The following is a 27,798-nucleotide window of genomic DNA, read 5'->3' on the forward strand; positions in this document are numbered from 1 at the left end:
GCAGAAGGAAGGGTAAAGAATTTGAATATATTCAAATGATGAGAGTAAAAATGAGGTTACGACATTGATGGGATTAGAATGTTTTGAACCATCAGTATAGAAGATTGGAGAAACAGGTTTTAAACTTTCCAGCTGAAGCTTTATCTTTTTGAGGGGGGAGGGAACGGTAGAGTGAATGAGAGTTTGGGGAAGGGAAAATTATTAAAGGTGTAATGATTTGCTTTGTAACAGCGGATATACTTGGGATGAGTAAAGGTTTGAATGACAGAAGACCTAAAGTGACCAAAAGTAATAAAGGACCAAAGAAGTGCTGGGTATTTTTGAGAAGAGATGTGTAAATCACGACAATTTCTTTAAAGGAGTGTTAGAGTGTTAGTTTAGGGAGTAGTGGCTGAGAGGCACAAGAGATAATCGTGAGTAAATATTAAGTGAAAATGTGATTCCTTTGGAAGACTAAAGGAGACTCAGAAGATTCAGCGAGAGTAGCATTTTTGGGAGAGGAAGGGAGTGCTCCCAGTAGGAGTTTTAAAAATTGGGATTGGAGGGAGTCTGGTTTGGATTTATAGTCTTGGGAGACAATGCCAATGAACCTAGTGCCTTAATCCAATACCGATCGGACTGTGTTTGTGTGTAATGTAAGGAGGGTGGCAGGATCTGCTTCCCACTTTTTCTTAGATAAGAGATTTCAAAAAATTACGTTTTAAGGAAAGTTTGGTAGTGAGCTGATTAATCCTAGGTTTCGATAGCAGTTTGTAATCTAGATTAGTATCTAGATATTTTGTGCATCTTTTTATTGGTATGGGGTTGTATAGATAATGGATAGGTGAGTGATATTCCCGGTTAGAGCAAGAAAAACAGACCGCCTGACATTTGGAAGGGGCTACTTCTAGACTGTGATTATTTAGTCAGGAGTTGAGGGAGGAAGGGGCTTTTTCCATATATTGCTGAATGTCAAAAATGGAAGCGTGGGAGGAGAGAGATACAAGGTCATTTGCAAATTGAAGGATGCGCAAGTGTGGAGAGACCTGACTCCCTGGGGTGGAGAAATACAAAATGAAAAGGATAGGACTGAGGATATCATCTTGAGGAAGACCTATAGAGGTTTGTCATGGTTTAACCCTGGGAAAGTATTTGAGTTGTTGAGTACAGGATGTTAAATAATTTATATAGAATGGTGATAAAAGATATAGGGAGTTGAAGTTACAGGAGCTTTTGCCCCAGGATATGAATATTGACGTTATCGAGTGCACCTTTTAAGTCTACAAAAATAGCTAATACGGATTCTTTGTGGTAACAGGCGAAGAGAATATCAGTTAGGAGGATATTTATGGTGTCCTTTAGTAAAGGCATATTAGTGTTTAGGAATATTTAATATCCCAGGCACCATAAATAAACATTCCAAGAGAATTGTTTATAAGATTTTTCTCAGATATTATCCAAGGTAGATACCATGATAACTATTTGGTTGATGGGTGCTTTTCTCTTCTTTAGAATAGTGACCAGATTAAAATCATTCCAGTCAGGGGGAACATTGGTGGTTGTTAGTATCACATTTAAGGAGTATAACAGGATGGTCATGGTTATGGGGCGCAAAGTTTTTTAAGATTGATTGAGAAATATCGTCTCGACCAGGGGACGAGTCATGGGCATTGTTGATGGCATGATACAATTCAATGAAAGTTGACAGAAAATTGAGAATTTATCAGAGGTGGGAGGAAGAGTGAAATGAAAAAGAAAAAGGAGAACAATCTGGAGTAATGTTAGTAAAAAATCGATAAACGGCATGGAGATTTGGACTCTGAGCAGGGGAAGAAGTGGTAAGAAAGATGGGACATAGGACCCCAAATATCTTTAATAGGAGTTTGTCTATTGAGTGAGCTAATGTAAGTCTTCCACATCAGGCAATGTTTAGCATTAAATAGTGATTGGGTTTGAGCCACCCTGACCTTATAATGAAGGAAGGATTGGAAAGTGCCAAGCAAGCGAAATAAATTAAGCAATTTTTCAACGTTTGTGATGAGAGCTGAACACTCCATATCCCACCATTTTATTCTCTTGAATGGGCCTTCTGGTAGATGTGTAAGGAATTGATGGTATAATTTTAAATCTGAATGGATGAGGTGATACGGTCATAATACCAGAGTTGTTGAGATAGTGAAGCTAGCTTGTTGGTAAGGAAGTTGTGGAAAAGCTTAAAATAAAAATTCCTTAGGTTTCTGTGGGCATTGCAAAAGATAGGTGGGGAGAGGAGAGGGAGGTGGAGGATATTAGAATAGGGAAGTGGTCGCTTTGATGGGTATCAATGAAGCGAATGGGCAATATTGACTGAACATATAGTTAAGTCCACAGCACTTTTAAATTGGGAATGTAGTGGGTGGGGTGCATAAGTCTTGTAAGTAAACCATCATTAAGAATATGTAGGTTTAGCTCTGAAGAGATCTTGACAATTTTGTTGCCTTTTGGACAAGAAGTTTCACTGCCTGAATGGGGGTGATGGTCATTAAAAAATCCACCAAGAATGAAGGTTGAAAGGACCCTTTGATTCCCGGAGGACACCAAAGGGAAGTGAGACAATGTGTCATAATGGCAACGGCCTTAGTTCCTCGAATAAGGTAAGGATGGGAAAGGGAACGAAGGATTACTGGGTAGATATAAGAATGTATGTGACATCAAAGCCATTTGTATCATGCCTAATACTGGAGTAATGGCAGATACGAAACAGAAATTTAGGTTTAAGCGAAGTTTTATTTTAAAAAATGATGTGGGGTTGGTGTAAGTGGATAAGGGGTAAGAGTTCATGTGGCTTGCGTAAGATGGTCTTGCAGTTCCATTGCAGCGTCTTCTTGTTAGGGAAGAGGGAGGAGACAAGTTGTAAAAGCTTATCGTGAATAGATTTGATGATATGCCGTCACATCTTTGGTCAGGTTGGTTAATGAATCCTGTAACATTTTTGCTGGAGAATGCTTGCACCTGGGGATTGGTACTCAGGATAGGAGTAGAGATAGATTGGGAGACAGATGGAGTAGAAAAAGAATATATGAGAATATAAGATGCAAAAGCCGCCAAGTCCACATTGACAACATTTTCAGAAATAGAGAAAAACGTGCCTCTGCTTTCAGATTTGTTCTTATTGTGTGTGCATTGGACAAGCGATATGTAAGGGGTTTGGGAATAATATGAGCAAAGAAAAATAAACACATATCTATTACTTTTGCTGTAAATGTGGATTTTATTTTGGACTTGGAGGGTGTTGGTTGGAACATGATAGTAATCATCAATTCTATCATGTAGATGAATGAGAAGCTAAGTCTCTGCAATCAAGTATTTTGCGTTAACAATGAATTATTTCAATAATAAAAAGCTTTTTACAGGGGTAAATTCAAGAAAAATGTTTAATTAAATTAGTTATGGTTCACCAAATAGATCTTGACAATCAGAAACATTCACATTGTTGTAAACTCTCAGATCAGGCACATACTTGCTCCCATTCCCTTCACAGGCAGGTTCATCTTCCACTAATTCAGGTACATTTTCATTGGAAGCATCGATGAGGTCCTTGTAGAATTTGAGGCTCTCCATTTCTTGCTATTCCATTCCATTGCTTTTTCAGTAGGTTGTCTATGTCTGTGAGATTTTTTTTTTACTTGAACACCATTTGGAAGAATATTAAGAGTAGTGTTTTCTAATCTCTTTCCCTTCTTGAGAATACTTTTTGGAATACATAGATCAGTGCGGTAATGTGCTTCACCCTGGACTGTAACTCCACTGCTTGTGTTTTTTTTTTTCAGTATTATTCTCTTGATTTCACATGGAATTATTTTAACAGACCAATCTTCCATGTTATTAATATATTTCTTGATAATTTAAATAAATGTATGTGATCTTACGACCTGATAAACATCTGTGAAATGAAACCTATAAACTATGTCACGTAAGACGGATGAGCAGTTTCATTGGCTCCTGTGGACTTGGCGGCTCTTGCTTGCCATGGCCTTAAGGACTTGACGGTTATTGCTTGAAACTGCAAATTTGTACATGCATTTATAACATAAAATGGAGGGTTTTGCGAATGAGTAAAAAAATATAACCAAAGAATTCTCCGTTGTGCACATAATGGCGTATACAGCTTCAAAATGTCAGAAATTGGACTTGGCGGCTTTTGCATATTATGTCGTCATATCGTCAGTTGCATCAGGAGGTTAGAAAGTGGGTGTAAAATAAGAGAGATGTTGAAGCCTTTACAAGAGGGCAGAATAGCTTGATATCCCTGAATATCATATCCAGGGGAATGTATAAGCCGAGTGTGGGGAGGACTGTTTATAACTGCCAAAAATTTTTTGTTTCCTTGGGGTGGGTTCAGTGCTCACAGCAGGTGTTCTGATGGGGAGAGGGGGAAGTTGCTGGCATAGTAATCAAGGGTTGAAGTTATTTACTAGTGGAGAAGAAGAGTTCTTCAATTCTGTATAGGATTTGTTTTCAATCAACATAAGCTTTTCATCTCTTTCTGCCTAAGATGTCCTGGACAACAATCAGACCCAGCAGGGTGGTTACCTGAGCAATTGACACATTTATACAATGTCTGAGAGCATTGTTGAGATGAGTGATTTAGGGAACATTTGTAATGAGGTACACTTGACCAGTAATTTTTGGTTGTATGATCATAGTGTTGACAATGCAGGCAGATAGTCAGTGAAAATATAAAAGCTTGGACTTCAGTATTAAAGTTAAAGATTGATACAGATTGGAGTAGTTTTGGGCGTTTAAATATGATATTGATGGTGCCATTAGGTATATGACTCATTGGCTGATTGGTCAGCATTGAGGCCTTCGGTTCAGAGGGTCCCAGGTTCGATTCCTGGCTGGGTCACTGATTTTAATCGCGTGTGATTAATTCTTCTGGCTTGGGGACTGGGTGTTTGTGTTTGTCCCAACACTTTCATCTTCATATTCAGACAATGCACTACACTACCAACCACCACAGAAACACGCAATAGTGATTACATCCATCCATATAGGGTTGGCATCAGGAAGGGTATCTGGCCGTAAAACAGGGCCAAATCCACTTGTGTGACACAGTTTGCACCCACGACCCCACCTATGTGGGAAAAACGGTAGAAGAAGAAGTGCCATTGGGGATACATTCTGTATCACCATTGCGAGAAGTGCGTCTGTTCGTGTGTTTAACTGGGATGATAGATATTGGTTATTCAGTAAAATCTTGGGATGTCAGCTTCATATAGGGAACAGTCAACTCCCCTAATGATTCTTCTCCATTAACACATGAATATATAAATGCCTTGAGATGTTTTTTGAAAGTAAGGGTTTAGTAGGAAGTTGTTTGCAACTTTATTAGATGTGAAATTAATTTCAACTGTGTTCCTACCTTTTATTAATATTTGTCTAATGTCTGGAATTTTTCACATAAAATAATTGACCAAGGGCCATTAGATTTAGGCTACTAAGGCTATTGTTGTCAGAAGTAGATTCCACAGACACCACATAAGGAACATAGGATGATCATTGTATAGGTCAGATTTTATCGGAGGGTTTTAACTTTGTCCAGAGCAGGGACACGACTCCTGTGGCAAGCTGCACAACATACTAACATATTTTAATTTTTTTAGCTTGTAATAAAAATAACAACATAGCATATTTTAACATTACACTGTAATAAAGAAGTATGTCTCAATTAATTCTATGGCCTTTTTTTTCTTTTTACAATTTTTATTAGGTTAAAGCAAAACTGTATCTTATTCTTAAAATTAAGTTTAAGTTTTTAGGTATTTGGTTGTGTGTTCTCCCAGGATGGTAATATAGTAAGTGAGATTGAATCAAGATGTAGTAAAGCTAATGCAGTGAGCTCGCAGTTGTAATCAACAGTGTTCTGTAAGAAGGAAGTCAGCTCCCGGATGAAACTATCATTACATTGGTCTGTTTTCACACCAACTTTGCTTTATGGGAGCGAAAGCTGGGTGGACTCAGGAGATTTTATTTATAAGTTATAAGTAACAGACATGAAAGTAGCGAAAATGATTGCTGGTAGAAACAGGTGGAAAGAGTAGCAGGAGGGTACTCGAAATGAGGAGATAAAGGCTAAGTTAGGAATGAACTGAATGGATGAAGCTGTATGGATATACCGGCTTCGGTGGTTTTGTCATGTGAGATGAATGGAGGAGGATGGGTTACCTAGGAGAATAATGGACTCTGTTGTTGAGGGTAAGGGGAGTAGAGGGAGTCCAAGACGATGGTTAGATTCAGTTTCTAATGATTTAAAGGTAAGAGATATAGAACTAAATGAGGCCACAGCAGTAGTTGCAAATAGAGGATTATGGCAACGTTTAGTAAATGCACAGAGGCTTGCAGATTGAGCACTGAAAGGCATAAGTCTATATTGATAATGTATGTATGTTAAAATTTACCTTTTTTTAAAAAAATACCTGTTTTTGAAGTGTCCTTTACCGAGCTTGATAGCTGCAGTTGCTTAAGTGCGGCCAGTATCCAGTATGTAAAAGTTTCAAGCAAATTTATTTAAAAAACAGCATTCCAATACTTTAAGATCTCTTAAGTCTAAGATACAAATACTACATACATGTTAAAATGGGACATGTTTCGCTTAGGTTTTGTAAGCATCTTCAGCCATACTTAATCTAAAGCTAAGTCAGGGCCCTGAACTGGGTTTCTCATTAAAGTATAATAATACAAGATAAAACAGTCATAAAATCTAGTTTGTGGAAAAAGCAATACTTAAATGCAAATAAAATTCAATAATGAACTTGTCATAGTATTATATGTACATGGAATGAATACTAGTGTTCATCTAAAAAAAGTATACGTTAGTTATTTGTAGAATGAGACAGTCATAATGATCTGACATACATTTGGATTGTACAGATTGTTTGACATTAATGAAGTGTGGATTAATTAAAAATGTCGAAAAATAAATCTTCGAGCGTTGTTGATTGAGAATCAGGTACGTAGAATACAATAGAGTTGTTGACTCCAAGTGGTTGCATATGAGACTCACAACGTGTAAAATAACAGTATCCAGTATTCGGGAGATAGTAGGTTCAAACCCCACTGTCGGCAGCCCTGAAGATGGTTTTCCGTGGTTTCCCATTTTTACACGAGGCAAATGCTGGGGCTGTACCTTAATTAAGGCCACGGCCGTTTCCTTCCCACTCCTAGCCCTTTCCTGTCCTATCGTCACCATAAGACCTATCTGTGTCGGTGCGACGTAAAGCAACTAGCAAAGAAGTGTCCTTTTCAGTGATGTTTGCAAAATAGGATCATGAAACATTCAGTAGATTAAATTCATGTGTAATGCAATCTAATACCTAAATGAAGTGAAATGAGGGGTTTTCATGGTGATTTTAAAGGAAAATAACTGATGGCACACTAGACAGCAAAAAGTAATAAACAAGACCTTAACTGACACACTAGTCAGAAAGGGTTTGCCATCCCTGGTCCAGAGGCTTCATTTCTGGGGTTAGGAGGTTGCTCCATATCATTGTCTAAAGCATTTGAATCTGTAAGAGTTACTTCTTTGGAAACTGTTAGGGAATTTGCTACATGATTGAGAGGATCTGGCATTTCCTCAAGGGATTGTGGACAAATGCATACAATAATCCTACAAATAATCCACTTTGTATTCTTAGGTTCAGTTTTTCTTCAATCAAAAACTCTGGATAATATCACATTTCAAAGATTTCAATTCTGTTTTTCTCAGCACCAATTATAATTCATGTTTCACTTTTGTACAAAATAATATTTTTCAGTCTGTTGAGCTATCAGCTCAATTCGTCTTTGTATATGCATGCAGATAGCTGGTTTGTTACTCCCACATCTGCCCAGGTGTTGAGAGAGATACAGAGACTATAGATGACTTCGTTGCTTTGTGGACCATTCAGAATTTGTATGATCTGAACAGTTATTGTAATAATAATAATAATAATAATAATAATAATAATAATAATAATAATAATAATAATATATTTTTCTGGCTCATGTTTCAGTGTAAAGTCTCTGGAAGTAATTTACAATCCCAGAACCTTCAAACTACTTCATTGTTAGCTTGAAATGGACATGGATATAGAGATCAAAGATGAGCCAGTTTGGCATGAAGAAACAGGAAATGATTCACTTGTAAGTATATTTCCAGATAAGTTCATTATGATTAGAAATTTAACCCTTAGCTGTCAAGTAAGTTTGGCTGGTTACTGCCACTATAGCACACATCAAGGAAAACACCCCAATGAAGGCCAAGATTCAGTGAAAGGTTTTGTAGAAGAAGTGAGATTTTAATTCTTTATTTTGCTCCATCTGTTGCTACACTCACCACAATATGTATTAATCTTCTGAGTGTGAATCTTGCAGCTCAGTGGCTCTTGACAGCAAGAATATCAGTCTAAGTTGTTCAAATGGTAAAGCAATGGCCTTCTGAATTCCTGGCTCAGTTCAGTGGTATTTAGAGATGCTGAAATATCTCAGTACATGTCAGTGGTAATACTGGCATATATGCAAATTCCTGCACGATAAAATTCTTCCACTTCGGTGTCTTGGAAAACCTTAAATGTTGGCAGAGGGACTTTAAATGAATAACTGTGACTTGTGAGACTCACAACGTGTAAAATAACAGTATCCAGTATTCGGGAGATAGTAGGTTCAAACCCCACTGTCGGCAGCCCTGAAGATGGTTTTCCGTGGTTTCCCATTTTTACACGAGGCAAATGCTGGGGCTGTACCTTAATTAAAGCCACGGCCGTTTCCTTCCCACTCCAGCAGAGACTGTGGACTGCTACTTTATTGATATGGTATTGCCCAATAGTTCCTAAAAGTTTAGATTTTGCTATTAATGCACACTGTTTTCAGAATAAATGTGTGCTGGAGGAGTTCCAAGATACAAGCACTACAGAAGAGAGTGATATCTAAACATATCTGACATATAAGGTGGGCTCCCGTTCAACAACTCTAGGTTTGATATTTCTTATAATGTTACTGTGCAATTAGTTAGGATGATAACAGCCTCCACACCATTTCATACTGTCCTACCCTCTTCTTTTATGGGTAACCCTAATATGTGTGCCATATACAAATCTTACGCTAGACTTCATTTTAAAACCAACTACAGAAGACCTTTGGATCTTACAATTCGTCCTACCAATCTAATAAAATAACAGTAAGATTACCATATTACCATATCTTCTTTTGTTTAATATTCTAAGGTATAGCAATACAGTTGTTAAAGTATGACCAGAAGTGTTGGCACATCAGAGTGGAAACAAAGGAGGGCAATGATTTTGCTGTATGTGTGATTTCCAGAAGTATGGTGGCATTTCACTGAATTGGAGAATTAACCTTCACACTATCTATAGTAATCGCCACGTAACGAAATACCCCAGAAAGTAAATATCGCCGCCCGATGCTCTCCTTTTCTCTTTTTTGTAATGGCTGATCACTGCTGCCAACCTGCCTGGTTACATATTAAAATCACCAGACATAACCATAACAAACTAACCTCCATGTAAACACCGATAATAAATATTTCCCTACCGTAGTAAATGATAAAAGTTAAGATGAAATAAATCAAGATATTCATAATTAAGTCGGTTTCCACGCTCAATGAGAAATTAAGGAAACAAACACCCTTTCTCACTCAAATTAATGTTACATATATCTGTCTTTATTTTGATATACAGTAGGTGTACTATAACCATATTCTTGAAAAGAGGGGCGTGTTAAACGATGCAATTTGTTTAATAAGTCTTTGCAGTGTGATTTTCGAAAGTTCCAGACATCCAATGACTTCCCTTTCTTTTGCGCGAACATTTCCTTCTCTCTTCAATACCGGTAACCAGTAAGGAGAGAGATTGGGCATATTTTCAGCCTGCAGGCTGGTTATATCTTCACGGTTTTCAGGAAACATATAGGAATACTAATGTGCAAAGCTACGTGAACGGAAATTAGGTCAGCTTTCAAGCTCACTGCAGAATTGAATATTAGTTCTACTATCTACTTCTATCGTTTTCACATACACCGAGGTGCCAGTATTTCGTCCCGCAAGAGTTCTTTATGTACCAGTAGATCTAGACATGAGGCTGGCGTATTTGAGCACTTTCAAATACCGCCGAACTCGAATCCACCAACCTCAGCTAGTCATACATTCTCTCCTTCACTCGCTTAAATTAATTTTAAACATTTCCTGCCTTTATTCTGATGTATGCATTACTATAACTGCATTCTTAAAGGAAGGGGGGAGGGAATATAGATTGTATAATTCATTGCGATTTCTGCAAGTTCAAGGACTTACCACATAAGACATATATCCTTCCTTTTTATAATAATGCTAACAGCTTTACATCCCACTAAGAACTTTTACGGTTTTCGGCACTTGGCATTTTAAACATATTTTCAGCTTACAAGTTGGTGTATCTCAAGCTTTCAACATTACGGAAACCAATGTACAGGAGCACTATGAGTCAAACAACATAACCAGATTTTTACATAGATATTGGCTTAAATCACATGAAGACAGGTTGTGAGGCAAGAATTGGATAGGAAAAAGGGCTAGGATTTAAAATGTAAATAAGCGTACAGACACAGCACTAGCCTGAAATGAAAATGACGGGCAAAAAAAACAAACAAAACTTCAGACCTGCCGATTGTGTAGTTCGAATCCATCACCATCTCCTGAATCCAAGTTCACAGCAATGTGATCAAACTGCACAGCCAGTTCACTCAGTTTCCTATGACGCGTAATAGGCCTACCACATGGGCGACCCACTTACCTGTATATGGATCTTCAATTCTTCAATTATACATGTATGCAAAAACATTATGCACCTTAGTAAGAGGTACTTCCCTAGTTGGTTCTCTGATTGGTGCACGTATAACAAATATATTTGGGAAGAAATACTTTTATTTTATATTTATTTATATCATAAAGAAGTCATGTTGTCATAGCAAAACGAATATGCAACGAAGAAATGAATCCGAAGAGATAAGCATTATTTACTGCATTAAATATTAGTTTATTTACATGTTAAGCGATATGTAGTAGTAATAATAATAACAACAACAAACGTGTGTAATAAGGAAAAAGGAAATAAATACAAGTAAATATAATTTACAACATTTAGAGCCATTCCATGGTCACTGAATTACAAAGCAGGGGTATGAATAAACAAACATAATAAACATGAATACTAATATTTAAAAAGCAAAAAGCAAAGTCATCTCCATACAAACCATGAAAGCCATTGGAAGGGTGGAAGGTGAAGGCTTCCACTATCCATGACGTTGGCACTTGGTGGGGTTGGGTGGAGTGGTTAGCTCTACGCATGACCGCCTTTGCCCCCAATAGTTAACCTGGTACTCATTTATCATACGCAAAACATTCCTTCCAAATGACGTTAAACCCCTGTCACTCATTATTATTATTATTATTATTATTATTATTATTAATAAATTATTAATAAATTGCAAATGGGAAATATCCCAGTGGCAACGGTCACTTACAGTAATGTGATAATAAAGTTAACATAATTACCCAACTACAACAAACAAACAAACAAACAAACAAACAAACAAACAAACAAACACCAAGAGTACAAGAAGTAGATATATGGAAGGAAAATATAACAAGAATTACTGCTAGTTTAATATTCTAAATCGAGCAACATCATATACAAATTCACACACAACTTAAGTATTTACAGTGCTTAACAATATGGCTTACAATATTATAGGTTGACCTTACTACTAGCTTAACATTATAAGTGATAATAAAGTGAAGTTAAACCGTAATGACCCTACAACAACAACATTACAACAAGCAACAAATACTACTAATTTAACTTTCTAAATCCAGTGTCATTATATACATATTCACACACAACTTAAGTATTTCCAGTACTTAACACTACAAATTACAATACTATAGATTGAACTTACTACTACCTTAACACTACAAGTGATAATAAAGTTAAATCATACTACCCAACAACTACAACAACTCAAGTACAAAAAGGAATTCCATGGAAAAAAAAAATTACAAGAAATACTACTAGTCATTCTAAATCCAGCATCATGTACAGTTTCATACACAATTTAATTATTTCCAATACTTGCCACTATGGCTCTTACTACTAGCTTAACGTTACAAGTGATAATAAAATAAAGTTCATTGTTAATTAACCAAGAACAACAATAATTACAAAAAACATGAGTACAGCAAGCACTTCCCTGGAAAGAGAATACCACAAGAAAAAGCCTCCCAGTTTCACAATCGAAACCAAGCAGAAAATCACAAATTCAGTGCCCGTAATTTACAACTTTTACTTTTCATTTTACACAAATGGTCTTCTTAAATGACTTGATATCAGAAGGGAATCTATCAAAGACTGCTGGAGGTAATTTATTCCAATCCCTTATGGTCCTGTTGACGAAGGAAAACTTGCCCACATCCGTATGCTGGTTTCTGGCCCTAATTTTATGCTTATGATAATTTCTCGATAAGTATGAGGGAGGTTCTAACCTATTCCTAATACAACTCCAAGCAGCCCTTCCTGTATAGCTCTTATAAAGACCACACAGGCGAGCTCTAGTACTTCTAGATTGAAGACTTTCCCAATTAATGGTATTCCTTCTATTGCCAGTTACGAAACGCATCGCTCTTCTTTGAACTTTCTCTAGGGAATTTATTAAACCCATCCTGTACGCATCCCAACATGCAGATCCATATTCGAGAATGGGTCTTACAAAGTATTTATAAAGTTTATTTAAACCTACTAGGGTGGTGAACACATAAATAAGAATTCCAATGAAAGTATTTTCCTTCTGGACCTTCATGCCAGACAGACATTTTTTTTAAACAAATTTTTTTCACTATAATATGATTTATCTATAGAGCGAAACCGCTATGCAGTGTGCGTCTCATAGCAATCGAGATGGAAATGGTAATGTACTATGTATCTGTAGAGCCTATATATGACTTTTTACAATTACCTCTAAAGTGAATTTCAGCTGTGTGACAATGCTAAAAAGACTATAGACTTCGAGATTGGCATTCCTGAAGAGGGTTTTCTACACTTTCCCATTTTTAAACACTGATTCAAGAGTCTGTATTGGCTTGTGACAAAACCACTGTATTCTTCCGAAAACCACTGATAGGGACAGGTTTGGTTGTGATCCACTGAAAACAAATTATAATGACCGGTTAGGTAGTGATCCATCGAAAACCACTGATTGTCGCAGGGTTAGGTTAGGTTCGACAGGATTTGTAATTGAGCGACTGTTGTCATTGAAACCACTGTCGTGACGACTGAAGGCAATAAACATAAAACTGAATCCATTGGTCTACAAAGTTTTCATTCAGTAGATACGCTAGGAACTGGTGAAACAAAACCGTACATACGAAGTTTACAGGAATCAACAAAACAGGATATTAATTCGTGGTACTCACTGTTCTTTAAAGAGTAGAAATATCCAGTGAACATGCTTTTTCACTATTATTGTCTGGCCCCATGGCTAAATGGTTAGCGTGCTGGCCTTTGGTCACAGGGTGTGGGTTTGATTCCCGACAGGGTGCGGAATTTGAACCACCGTTGGTTAATTTCTCTGGCACGGGGGCTGGGTGCATGTCGTCTTCATCAACATTTCACTATTATTGTGTAAAATAGAAACTTAGTATGTTCAACAGCGACTCTTGAATGATGACGGGCAGGATGTCCAACCTCACTAATCTATGTTCCAGACTATTTCTACTTAAAAAGTTGTATATGTCCTCTAATGTGATTTTGCAATTGTTGCTGAATATTTATGTGGCTGAAATGAAGGTGGATAAGCTACATGGTCTCCTTTATATAGGAAGAATGTATCGTGGAAATTAAACTCAATTTCGGTTTCATGTACATTACAGTTTCTCTAAGATATATTGATAGTAATTCAGTCATGTACGACGACGATGTATTTCATGGTAAAGACAGCTGCCTCTGTGGATCAGTGGTAGAGTGACGGCCTCGGAATCCCAAGATAGCGGGTTCAAACCCGGCAGAGGTAGTCGGATTTTTGAAGGGCAGAAAAAAGTCCATTCTACACTTCATGTCGTACGATGTCGGCATGTAAGAGATCTCTGGTGACACATTTGGTGTTTACCCGACAAAATTAATTAAATCTCAGCCACAGACGCCCAAGAGAGTTTCGGTTTACTCGGTCTGCCATCTAGTAGGCCTAGAGTATAACGGAACCTCAAAATTGACGAGCAGACAGCCAGATGGCGTCAACTTCAAATGTCTGCACACGGTAGCTGAGGCCGTACGATTATTATTATTATTATTATTATTATTATTATTATTATGGTAAAGACGAATTACTTTGCAATGCTATCTATCTTAATGGTAATGTACTATGTACCTGTACTAGTGTAGGCTACTGAGTGCATGATTCGAAGCAGTGTATTGATTCATTCAAGTGTCCGAGTGAATCGATTCACAGGAACGGCAAGCTCACGGCATACAAATCATGCACAATCACGGCTCAGTGAGCCACACGACACACACGGCTCCTTATCGGCACACTGGACACTGGCGGGGAGCCGAACTTCCTCTGAAGTAACACATACAGAGTCATGGTACACTGAAAAAATCGTATGCTATAATGGACTCTCGAGCTCAGCTCATTTGAAAATAATACCTACTCGCATTCACTGTCCTCTTCTTACAGGGAGTTTTAAACAATACATGGATTTATTTGCAGTGTTAAAAAGATAGAACACAATTCCAAAGTACCTGGGTTGTAAGTAGGTAGGCAATTAGATTATTCTAATTACTGTATTCGTTTAATCAATCACTGTCTTTATAACTAGTTGACGTTCGACAATTACTTAAACTCAGCTCTCTAGCCTCCACGCCTGGCTGAGTGGCTCAGATCGTCGAGGCACTGGCCTTCTGAACCCAGCTTGGCAGGGCCGAGCTCAGTGCGGTGGTATTTGAAGGTGCTCAGCCTCGTGTCAGTACATTTACTGACACATAAAAGAGCTCCTGCAGGACTAAATTCCAGCACCTCGACGTCTCAAAAAAACCTAAAAGTTGATAGTGGGACATAAAGCCAATTACATTATTATTTAGCCTACCCTATGACTATGAGTTATGCTCATGACCACTTGAAATTGTCTGTTTTATATTTGGAAGAACCACTCGGTATTCTCTTAGTTTGTATGTCGCATCATTGCACAATACTTCAATAATCGAATCACGAGGTTAGCGGTGTACGTGGACAGTGAGTATGTAAGTAGACTGATACAATAGCTTAAATAAATGATGTTTAATCAGAAAACCAGTGGGCTACTGTACATCTCCTGTAGCCTATACAAAATATGACGATTTAAAAAAAGCCTCTGCTGATAGAAAAATACATTTTCAAAGATGACCAAGTTAGTTGGCCGTGCGTTTAGGGTCGCGTAGCTATGAGCTTGCTTTCGGGGAATGGTGGGTTCAAATCCTACCGTCGGCAGCCGTTAAAATGGTTTTCGCTGGTTTCCCATTTTCACACCAGACACATGCTTGTGCTGTACCTTAATTAAGACCACGGCCGCTTCCTTCCCACTTCTAGCCCTTTCCTATCTCTTCTATCCTCTTTGTCGCCATAAGACCTATCTGTGTTGGTGTGATGTAAAGCAAATTGATTTATATTTAATATGTGGGCTACTTATTGTGGACACAGGTATTTTTATACGTAATTCTCTCTCTATATATAGAGTATATGTGAGTTGTGACTTTCAGAGAACTGTGGAAAACCATTAGATAGTGTATAAAATTTGAGTTATGTCAGTATTTTAACAGGCGTACAATGTTTACATCGTGTATTGGTGACAGCTGCTGTCTCCCTCTCTCTCTCCCCCCCTCGCCCGCTCCTCCTCACATTGCGCCACAGCATTTCTAGATAATTTCACTCCGATTGGACACTGATCCCCACCTGCACATCTATACTGCCCTGTAACTTGTAGATACACAATTCCCACAATTTTGAAATGTAACTTCGTTATATCTGAAAGGACGGGGCAATCAGAAATGTATTATTTCCCAGCAAAGTTATAACATTCTTAAACTCATGGAATGGCTCTTACAATGGTACAGCTAACTCCTCGGCTTCTCTTCTTTCTTCTTCTTCTTCATCTTCCTCCTCTGATTCACTGCTTCCATGATGAATGACTAGTTCCTCCACTTCAGGAAGACCTCTCACCTCATTATTGTAGAACTCGACAATCTTCTTCTCAGTGTGTTTCACTTCATTTCTCCACATCTCTGCTGTCACCTATAAGATATATTGAAGTATCACAACCTGACAAGTATATTATAAACTCCACTTGCCTATATCCAATAAATAACATTTCCACTTGCCCTACCTGATCAAGAGATTTTCCACACAACTGTAGCTCTGTCCAATCCGTGACCAGGTCTTGAAGCCACTGTTTTGTTATAATAGTGTTTTGCCACAGACCATACAAATTCGATGGCAATGAAAAATGAGTGGTATGGAGGAAGTCGTAAGACAGTATGGCCTTCACTGTGCAGCATCTCGTCAACAATGTACCTGGTTTTAAAGAAACAGAGAAATATTGTTATGCATACATGAAAGTCAAATACACGAGTGTAAACAACATTATCCAAACTTATGTTTACGTGCTTCTGTACCTCTTTAGGTGACTTAGATTCATATTACACAACCTTTGCAGCTCATCTTTTGTAGCATTTTCTGGTGGAGAAACTCCATTCTGCCTTAACCATGACTGTAAATTAAAGGAAAAATAAAAATTAATTTCTGTAACATCATTAAACATCATTCAGTAGAAGGAAATATTCAATGAAGTGTAATTACCACTAATTGATCCTTCCTCCATTTCGTTGTTGGTTGATGCTCAACAAGCTTACAGTGATATGGTGCATTATCCATTAAAATAACACAGGGTCCTATATTTCTTAATCCTACGATTAATTGCGTTTTCACCCACATCTGAAATTTCTCGCTGTTCATAGCACCATGGTAATCCAGGTATCAAGCACTGATAAACATAATAAATAGGCCTACAATACAAGTAATTTACTGATACGAATATCCAGTAATATTATATGAAAATACACTGAATAAGTTTTGATTGAAGTACCTCTCTAAGGTTAATCATTGGCCTAAAGTGAATACCTGCAAGTCTTTTTAATAACCAAGAGATCCCTTAACAGTGGAGAAGTCAAAATTAAAAACCACATACAGAGCTCAATCAGCGGTAAGTTATAATGCCACTTCCGCTCTAGTGCCAGTCAATTTCAATCAATCAGTCATCACTGATCTGCACTTAGGACAGTCGCCCAGGTGGAAGATGTAGTTTCAGGGATAGGCCTAGTATTTTCTTCAATAATTGCAAAGAATTTGGAATTTTATTGAACATCTCCCTTGGTAAATTACTCCAATCCCTAACTCCCTTCCTTAAAAAAAAACCAATATTTGCCCCACTTTTCATCAACTTTATATCACTGTACTGTGATCTTACCTACTTTTAAAATACCACTGAAACGTATTCGTCTACCAATGTCATTCCACACTACCTGTCCACCGACAGCTCGGAACATACCACTTAGTCCAGCAACTCGTCTCCTTTCACCCAAGTCTTCCCAGCCCAAGCCCGACAAAATTTTTGTAACGCTACTCTTTAGTCAGAAATCACCCACAACAAATCGTGCTTCTGTCTTTTGAACTTTTCCAGTTCTCAAATCAAGTAATCCTATTGCGGGTCTCATACACAGGAACTGCACTTAAGTTGGGGTCTTATCAGAGACTTATATGCCCCACCCCCACCCCCTTACATCCGTACTACAACCCCTAAATACCCTCATAACTATGTAAAGAGAGATCACCTCACTATAATAAAAGTAAAGAAGTAAAATAAAGTAAGAACATACCAGGTACAAAGCCATCTTTCGTTCCAGCATGAACAATAACCAGTCTTCCTCCCTCAGACACAGGTCGACGAATTACTCCTTGAACATCATGTCCAGATTTGTGTGGTTTATTCCAGGAGTATGTGGGTGATCCTCAAAGAGAAATGCGCAATTGAAACCAAAGACACCTAATGAAGATAAATTATTCCAAGATTTTTTTATATAAAATGTAATATTCACCATTCATAAAAATCCAAGTCTCATCCAAGAAAACAACAGGTTTTGGTTTCTCACTGTCCTTATTACGCATGCATTCCCTCAGAAAACAGGATCTCTTAAAACAAATGTCTTCATTTTCTCTAATATACGCATAGGGATCACCTTTACTCCACACAAACCCCATGGCCTTCAAAATTCTTCTTAATGATGTTTCGGAGCCCTTGTACAAATAAGTGTCATAATTTGCTTTCATGTGGTCGAAATCTGGATTACCATGGTGCTATGAACAGCGAGAAATTTCAGATGTGGGTGAAAACGCAATTAATCGTAGGATTAAGAAATATAGGACCCTGTGTTATTTTAATGGATAATGCACCATATCACTGTAAGCTTGTTGAGCATCAACCAACAACGAAATGGAGGAAGGATCAATTAGTGGTAATTACACTTCATTGAATATTTCCTTCTACTGAATGATGTTTAATGATGTTACAGAAATTAATTTTTATTTTTCCTTTAATTTACAGTCATGGTTAAGGCAGAATGGAGTTTCTCCACCAGAAAATGCTACATAAGATGAGCTGCAAAGGTTGTGTAATATGAATCGAAGTCACCTAAAGAGGTACAGAAGCATGTAAACATAAGTTTGGATAATGTTGTTTACACTCGTGTATTTGACTTTCATGTATGCATAACAATATTTCTCTGTTTCTTTAAAACCAGGTACATTGTTGACGAGATGCTGCACAGTGAAGGCCATACTGTCTTACGACTTCCTCCATACCACTCATTTTTCAATGCCATCGAATTTGTATGGTCTGTGGCAAAACACTATTATAACAAAACAGTGGCTTCAAGACCTGGTCACGGATTGGACAGAGCTACAGTTGTGTGGAAAATCTCTTGATCAGGTAGGGCAAGTGGAAATGTTATTTATTGGATATAGGCAAGTGGAGTTTATAATATACTTGTCAGGTTGTGATACTTCAATATATCTTATAGGTGACAGCAGAGATGTGGAGAAATGAAGTGAAACACACTGAGAAGAAGATTGTCGAGTTCTACAATAATGAGGTGAGAGGTCTTCCTGAAGTGGAGGAACTAGTCATTCATCATGGAAGCAGTGAATCAGAGGAGGAAGATGAAGAAGAAGAAGAAGAAGAAAGAAGAGAAGCCGAGGAGTTAGCTGTACCATTGTAAGAGCCATTCCATGAGTTTAAGAATGTTATAACTTTGCTGGGAAATAATACATTTCTGATTGCCCCGTCCTTTCAGATATAACGAAGTTACATTTCAAAATTGTGGGAATTGTGTATCTACAAGTTACAGGGCAGTATAGATGTGCAGGTGGGGATCAGTGTCCAATCGGAGTGAAATTATCTAGAAATGCTGTGGCGCAATGTGAGGAGGAGCGGGCGAGGGGGGGAGAGAGAGAGGGAGACAGCAGCTGTCACCAATACACGATGTAAACATTGTACGCCTGTTAAAATACTGACATAACCGTTAAACACCTTCCAAGCTTCTTATTTCTTACTGCCTGATATAGGTTCAGTGTTCGCAGCAATTACATTTGTTCTAAGGTATTGAAATGGGTGTTTATACTTATATCTTTAATGCAAGTGATCGTGGACTTCTAATCCAGAAATATGGGCCTACTAATGGAGATATTCATGAGAGATGTTACGATAAAGTAGTGTAAGTAGTAATTCATTGACTTCATCATCAGGTGACTTTGCTACATAGTAGTTGGTTTCACTTAAAATCAGACAGCTTTTTGTATCATTCAACAGAAATCACATTTTTTATCAATTAATAGGCCTATCCTTGAAGAGGGGTGATCTCATATTTTTAGGGAGTGCCTTTTTTTAGAAGAAATAACTTCATACTAAAACTTAAAATTCTTACAGGTGCTGATTTGATATTTGCTACAAACAAAAAAATACTTGGTTCTATAACCATGGTGGACCTTGACTTTCCAAGCAACCATTCCCAAGATCTGCAGATTATGATATGATGCATGTTCAGCTCCTGGTTGATATACTTTGCTTTCTTGACCAAGGGTCATATCTTCCCATCAGCTCTGGAATCGTTCTGAAATAGGCCGAGTGGATCTCAAACTAACTCTTTGATTCAGGTAAAAATAATACCTGAACTGGCTGCAAAACAAACAAGGAGCATCTAGCTAAGAAGAAGGTTCTTTTCTCCAGGACCAAAGAACTGATTGAGATTTTTTGATTCTGACAGTAAAAACTTACAAATTGCTAGTCTGAACTCTCCCTAACAGTAACCATCAGGGGGCTTTGAGGTGGCTCATAAACGCATTTTCTGGAGGTATCATGAGGATTAGTAATGTATGACTGCACCACAGTTAGAGCACTATGCATTTGCTAAATTGCAATATATGTAAAGCCATCGACCATCACCTTGCTGGGCAGAGAGCAGTCACATCAGCAGAGAGCGAAAGAGAAAATGGTGTGATGTCAATGTTCCAATGTCAGCAATTACAGTACCCACAACTTCCAGTAACAATGAATGACCTCCAGGATTGCATCACTGCTGTTTTGAAGGTCATCAACACGAACATGCTAATTTGTGTATTAGCCTAAGTGCCTAAATTTGTGCTGTGTGATGAAAGGAAGAAGCACTGTGCGTCTGTTGTAGTGCCTTTACATTTCTTATTATGCACCAAACATTATTTTATGTGAAAGACTTTATAAACTATAGATTTTTAAATTGCAATCATACATCTGGAATATCATGGTAAGTTCTTGAAGAATAAGTGGTTTGTTACAAGATTTCAACCACAGTATTGGCTCTAATTTCTTTAACATAACTTTGATATTTGTACAAGAAAAGTGCTGTAAGTTATATTATCAGCCTGTTGGTAATATTGGAATTGAACACAGATTTTCAAAATCTGATGATAAATAGTTTAGTTGACTCAGTCAATGTGTACTGGATTTAAAAGATTGAAAAATATCAGTTGGCTGAATGATCCACATCGAGACCTTGTTTTCAGAGGGTTCTGGGTTTGAGTCCTGGTCAGATATGGGATTTTAATAGAGAATTGTTATTTCCTTTGATTTGGGGACTGGTTATTTGTGTTTGTCTTATATTCTCAATTTCATATACACTGCAAACAAATTTCACTATGAACCAGCACAGAACCACATCCCTTCTAAAGGAAGGGCATTGGGCCGTAAGACAGGGTGAAATCCGTGTGTGCAACAAAGTTCACGCCATTGGGATGGGAGAAAAGTTGTATAAGAAAGATAATATATGGCAGAAATTTGTTTGTTTTTTGTATATATAGCTGTATACCTTTCCATTTATCACAGTAAATTTTTTGCAGTTTTGCACATAACACTGACCTGCCTCCCTAACTTTTAAACATACCAGAGAGAAGACTTTGGTATTTTAGTAATATGAGCCTCCTAAGACAAAGTTGTCATAGAGGAATACTGCTGTACATATCTACAGAATGTGAACTTTTGAGATAAGTGTACATCCTGAGTTGTGGAGATGGTTTCATTCTGAGCCAGTTTAATATATCTACATCCCAACTCAAGATGTTAGCTTTATTTTTTTGGTGTATGTTGCAGAATCAATGTTAATGAAATGAAAAAATTAAACTAGGTGAAATGGACTATTTCATTTCCTTGGGCTAACCAATGTATCTGCTAGAATATATGGTAAGTTTACTGGGAAAATGAGAGATTCACCTAAAGCACGTGATAGGAAACACAGCTCAAAATTTAAAATGCCAGTTATCTCGTATGTTGAATTTGCTTATGACAGTGGAATAGTGAAGAATTATCTTGTTTAGAATGAGTAGAATAACTGTGAGTATTGCTGTACATTTTTCCTGATGATATTTGGAGTGTTTTATACGTGATACAATAATATATCCCTAAACATTCAGACTAAAAGCTTTCTTCTCCTGAACTGCGCCCTTTGGTACTAAGGATCCTCTACATACACAAATTTTCCCTAAACGTTAGTGAAATATTTAAATTAACTCGTTCAATCATCAGTCATCAATGATCTGCATTTAAAGCTGTCCCCTCCTGGGCGAGTTGGCCATGCGGCAGTGAGCTTGCATCCGGGAGATAGTGGGTTTGAATCCCACTGTCGGCAGCCCTGAAGATGGTTTTCCGTGGTTTCCCATTTTCACACCAGGCAAATGGTGGTGCTGTACCTTAATTAAGGCCACGGCTGCTTCCTTCCAACTCCTAGTCCTTTCCTATCCCATCATTGCCAAGACCTATCTGTTGGTGCAACGTAAAGCAGATAAACAAAGCTGTCCCCCAGGGGAACAGATTTCCTATAAATTGTTTATGTAGCTTTCTCTTAAATGTTTTCAAAGGTTTAGGATATTTAGCAAACATTTACCTTGAGAATGTATTCCCATCCTTTACTCCTCGTCCTGAAAATAAATATTTGCCCCAATTTTTCTCCTTGAATTCCAGGTAGTGTCAGGTAATGAATTTTCATGCTTATTTGCTGGTGACTAGATTGGCAGATGTGTGTGAAGAGCTTGCCTAATATATATTCTTTCCTACAGGAAAAGTTTAAACTTGTATCCAAAATGGCACCTCTGAAAGAAGAAACCAAATCAGAGTTAATAAAGCCAAGTCCAACACAGGATAATGCATTTGAGGTAATGTACATTATTTGATACGTCGCTGTTGGTTAATGGAAATGGTGAGATAACAGCTGAACCCTTAATTTCAATGCACACGATTTGGAGATCTGAGGGAAAGTATCATTTTTAAGGACTGATGGTTTTTCGTACCTTATTTTCATATTTCCAAGGTTCCAAGATCTCGCACTAGGTGTCATGTGGCAGGTGGTAGAGTTTGTTATTGAGGGAGCCATTTCTTGTCACTTTCGACTCAGTTTATTTATAACTGTTAGTTCTTCAATCTGTCAAAACTAATTTATGGATAAATACAATTTATGAAATGTCTTACAAAGAAAACAGATTATACCTGAAGAAAACAGCGTCTTAATTATTAATAGTAATAATTAATGTGGCACTAAAATGTGCTTGCCGTGAGACAGAATATTACACAAATTATTATTATTATTGCAGTTATTCATAACAAAATTTTGGGTTATAGCTTCTTAGCAAAATCAGAGTTCTATGACATCCATACAGATAGTTTCTGATGATTGCTACTGAAAATAAAAAATTTTTTTTTTTTACTATCTGGTCTTGAAGTTGTTTTCCAGCTTATGTATTTCCCTCCACTTTACAAATACTGTGGGAATTGTTCCTTTGGCTCCAAAGAATAGGCCTTTTATAGTGTTTCTGTCCACATGAACCTGAGAAAGAATTGAATTACTGGCTCATATATATTTCATTCTTGAAGGAACATAATCAGATTCCATCAAATCATACACATGATTATTATTATTATTATTATTATTATTATTATTATTATTATAACATGAATAGATTAATCGAAACCAACTTTCAACCTATTAGGTCATGTTACGTCCATTTAGTATGTGTTGAAGAGATGTTAAGTACAGAACAAAAATGGCCATCCGGACATCAGTGGGATCCGAACCCACAATCTCCCGATTTTGTGTTGGTTGCTCTACCAATTGAGCACCATAGGCCACCATACTGTCTCTTCAACACATACTAATTTACATAACACAACCTAATAGGTTGAAACTCTGTTTTGATTACAATGCGGTCGTGAAAATTCAATATTCATGAATAGGTTAATATTATAGGGAACCATAGAACCATTTATGTTAAAGCCTGTGCCCTCTCTGTCAGTTATTGTTAGGCCCAGATTTTGGTGACATGTCATCTTTTAACTGGTGTATTGCTGATTTATATACAAATCCTGACCATGGCCCCTGATTACAGAAATCGTCTTTATCACTATTTACCACTTATTACATTTAATTTGTTTCAATTTCACTTTTTGTAATTTTCAGTGATTCATTATATTCATTTTTGTTTTTAAGTAATATTTTTTGTTCTGCATTATCACTAGTCATTTTTATGCATTTGTTATTTCAAAATTTGCTGAGGACTTTTTTCTGCAGATACTCAGATACCTTTCTGAGAAATATTTGAAGTGAAAGGGGCAGCGGCTAAAATATTTAATATTCAACAATATTCAGGTGATGACAAATGAGTGGTATCCAGATTATCAATGGATTGCAAAGTATCCTAATAGTTATTATATAGATGCTCAGTTGTTTTGCTTGTAATAACTGCATTTAAAAAACTGACTGATATACACTGGCAGAAAATGAAATCCTAACACCAAGAAGGAGTTGTGCTAGATAAAAGAAATTCGGTAGGCCTATTCAGACTTGTGTGGTAGTCAATGAAGAGTGATGCTAGTAGCATCACTATGAGCTTGCAGAGTAAGTTTTTTTTGAAATACCTGCTGTACACTTTGTGAGTTATAGTCCTTATCTGGTGTTGATGTTTGTGATGTAGGTGTGAGTCAAACGTGCCATTTAGGAAACGGAGAAGGCAGTATCGGCAGCTTGCTAAGTTTGAACAAGGCTGTATAATACGTCGATGAAAAGGTGGATGATCTTTCTGCAATACTGCAGGAAGACTTGCCACAGATGTTTCCACAAAGCATTTCAAAATTGGTCATGGGAAGGCACTAACTCAAGAAGATGGGGTCCGGCTGCACATGGGCCACTACAGAGATGGAATACCGCCATATTTGCCACACCGCTTTGGTGATCATACTGCATTTGCAGCTTCAGTTGGCACCAGAGTGACACAGCGAACTGTAACAAATTGATTACTTGAGGGACAGCTCTGAGCCAGACGTCGTGTAATGATCATACCACTAACTCCAAATCACTGTCATTTGTGACTTTAGTAGTGTCAAGCTTGAGCTCATTGGAGGGCGGAGTGAAGATCTGTTGTGTTCTCAGATGAGAGCCATTTCTGTGTTGGTGCCGATGAAGGCCGAAGATTGATGAGGAGGAGGCCAGGTGTGGAAGCCAGGCTGTAGCTGGAGCACTCTCATCGCTATCTCAACAACCTTGACAGTGTATTTGTATGTCAGACTGGCGATTGAACTAGTTGTGCACCCACTTATTTGCAAAAATCAAGGGCTTTTTTTTCCAATAGAATAACGCTCATCCTCCTACCGCTGCTTTTAACCAACTTTCTCTACAGGGTGTTGACCAGTTGCCTCGGACTATGAGATCACCCGATCCTTTTCCCATTCAGCATGAATGGGACATTATAAGACGACAAATTCAGTATCACCCAATACTAGCTTTAACTGTTGCTGATTTGGCTGATGAAGTGCAACAGGTGAGGGACTCCACTCCACATAAAGCATATGACACCTGCATGACACATTGCATGCTTGCACTCAAATTGTGGTGACTACAGTGGTTATTAAAGTACCACCATGTCATATGTCTTCTCATATGGTGACTGCAGAGTTTAGTAAAGTACTACCATGTCACATGTCTTTTCGCACATACTTAAGCCTTGGACCTGGAAAATTTAAAGAAATAAATATTTTGCTTTGAAAAATATACTTTCCTCTAAATTAATGTCTTCTTGGTGGTGTAATTTTATTTTTCACTAGTGTATTAATTTCTCAGGTGTTTCTGTAAATATTATTATTTGATGACACTTATTAATGGTATTCACTCTTTTGAGAGTTAAAGGTAATGTGAACAATGCATACAGAAAAATACTTTTTTTCCTCAATACTTTTTTGTCATTTTATCAATAATTTTAAGTCATTTTTAGGAATTTTAGGTTTTTGTCAGCAAAATCCTGGTCCTCGTAATAACTTACGTGTACTCCTGTTTTGGTTCTTCTCTCCTTACTGGTCTACCTAGGAACACTACCACATGCAATATATTGTTTTCTTGCAATTTTCTGAGTATTAGCTTCAAAATATTCATTATACCATAAAATGGGTTTGACTTGGATGACCAGGTGAGTTGGCTGTACAGTTAGGGCCGTGCAGCTGTGAGTTTGTATCCAGGAAATAGTATGTTCAGACCCCACTCTCAGCAGCCCTGAATATGGTTTTCCTTGGTTTCCCATTTTCACACCAGGCAACTGCTGGGGCTGTACCATAATTAAGGCCATAGCCGCTTCCTTCCCATTCCTATACCTTTTTTATCCCATCTTTGCCATAAGACCTATCTGTGTCGGTGTGATGTAAAGCAGAATTGTTTTAACTTGGACGAGGGTTCATCTTTGGACAAATTTATTTTGATTTTCCTACCATGGGTAGATCTGTATTGATCTAGTGCGCGTCTTTTGTTAACCCAATATTTAACTACAAGGTTTGTAGTATTATTGCTTGAAGCCTATTTTCTTGATGGTCAGCAATTTCACGTGGTACTGAATGTATTGTGATCTTTCACATTGACAGCAGATATGAAATGAAATCAATTGTGTTTGAGTGGTTTATAGAAACTGACGTTCTGTTACGACCAACTTCCATTAAAATTGAAATTAACTCATTTTCTGGCACGTAATGAGTTATGATGCTTATTTGTTTGTGACTAGATAGGCAGATGTATGTGAAAAGTTTGCCTAATATATATTCTTTTCCACAGGAAAAGTTTGGACTCGTGTCGGAAATGGTACTTCTGAAACAAGAAACGAAATCAGAGTTAACAGAGCCAGGGCCAGCAGAGAAAAACACATTTGAGGTAATGTACATAATTTGCTATGCCACTGTCTGATAATAGAAATAGTGAGAAGATGGCTGAACCCTTGATTTCAATGTGTAAGGTACATACAAATTAGGATGTTTGTTTAGAAGGTTTATAGGGAGGTAGATTCAGGGAAACAGGGTGGACTAGGGAGCAGAGATAAGAGTACAGGGATCTGGAAATCATGTAGGGATGACATTAAAATGTTAGTGTTGAACTGTAGAAGTATTGTAAAGAAAGGAATGTAATAAATTTTATAGATATACACTGACCATATATTGTAATAGGAGTTGAATCATTGCTGAGAAATGATATAATGGATGCAGAAATTTTCTCACGAAACTGAAGTGTTTATCAAAGAGACAGGATAGGATTGGTAGGAGGGGGAGTATTCATTTCAGTGAAAGAAGAATTTGTAAGCTATGAAAAATTTAAAGATGACAAACATGAAATTCTATGTGTAAGCTCACCTCTAAAGATAATAGGCAACTTGATGTTTCAGAAATGTATAGACCTAGAAAGGATGACAAAGATGCTGATTCTGAATTATTTCATTAGCTATGTAGTAAACAATACAGAAAATAATGTGATTGTAGCAGGTGATCTCAATTTAGTAAATGTCAATTTGGAAGGTAGTGTGAACGAGGGGAAACATCACCCACAAATGGCAAGCAGGTTAATCTGGGAAGGACAGCTGAATCAGAAAGTGATGAAACCAACTGTAGGAAAGAATAGAGCTCTATAGATAAACCGAAGTAATGGATGATATTAGTTATCATGAAGCTGCTTTTGTCCTTAAAAATAAATGTAATATAAAGGAAGGTCATAAAAGTAGGGCTATTAGGCCGTACCATTTGGCTGTTAAGATGGGCATGAAGGAGTTTTTAAAAAGTAATAAAATTGTAAACAGACCGTAAACAGATTGTTGAGGAATGTGAAAACAGGTATGTACCTTTGAAGGTGT

The 27,798-nt window shown here is 37.4% G+C and overlaps 1 protein-coding gene across 1 annotated transcript in view; it reads left to right on the forward strand.

Annotated features, from left to right (window-relative positions):
• LOC136874722 (uncharacterized) overlaps positions 1-27,798 on the forward strand; it is a 105,605-nt gene that overhangs the window by 8,392 nt on the left and 69,415 nt on the right. Inside the window, exons 3-5 of the mRNA XM_067148383.2 lie at positions 8,013-8,142; positions 22,711-22,806; positions 26,736-26,831. Coding sequence (XP_067004484.1) covers positions 8,077-8,142; positions 22,711-22,806; positions 26,736-26,831 — 258 coding nt within the window. The 5' untranslated portion in view covers positions 8,013-8,076. The remainder of the gene's footprint in view (positions 1-8,012; positions 8,143-22,710; positions 22,807-26,735; positions 26,832-27,798) is intronic.

This window comes from Anabrus simplex, chromosome 5 (genome assembly GCF_040414725.1).
Source record: "Anabrus simplex isolate iqAnaSimp1 chromosome 5, ASM4041472v1, whole genome shotgun sequence".
In the NCBI taxonomy this organism is placed as follows: Eukaryota; Metazoa; Arthropoda; class Insecta; order Orthoptera; family Tettigoniidae; genus Anabrus; species Anabrus simplex.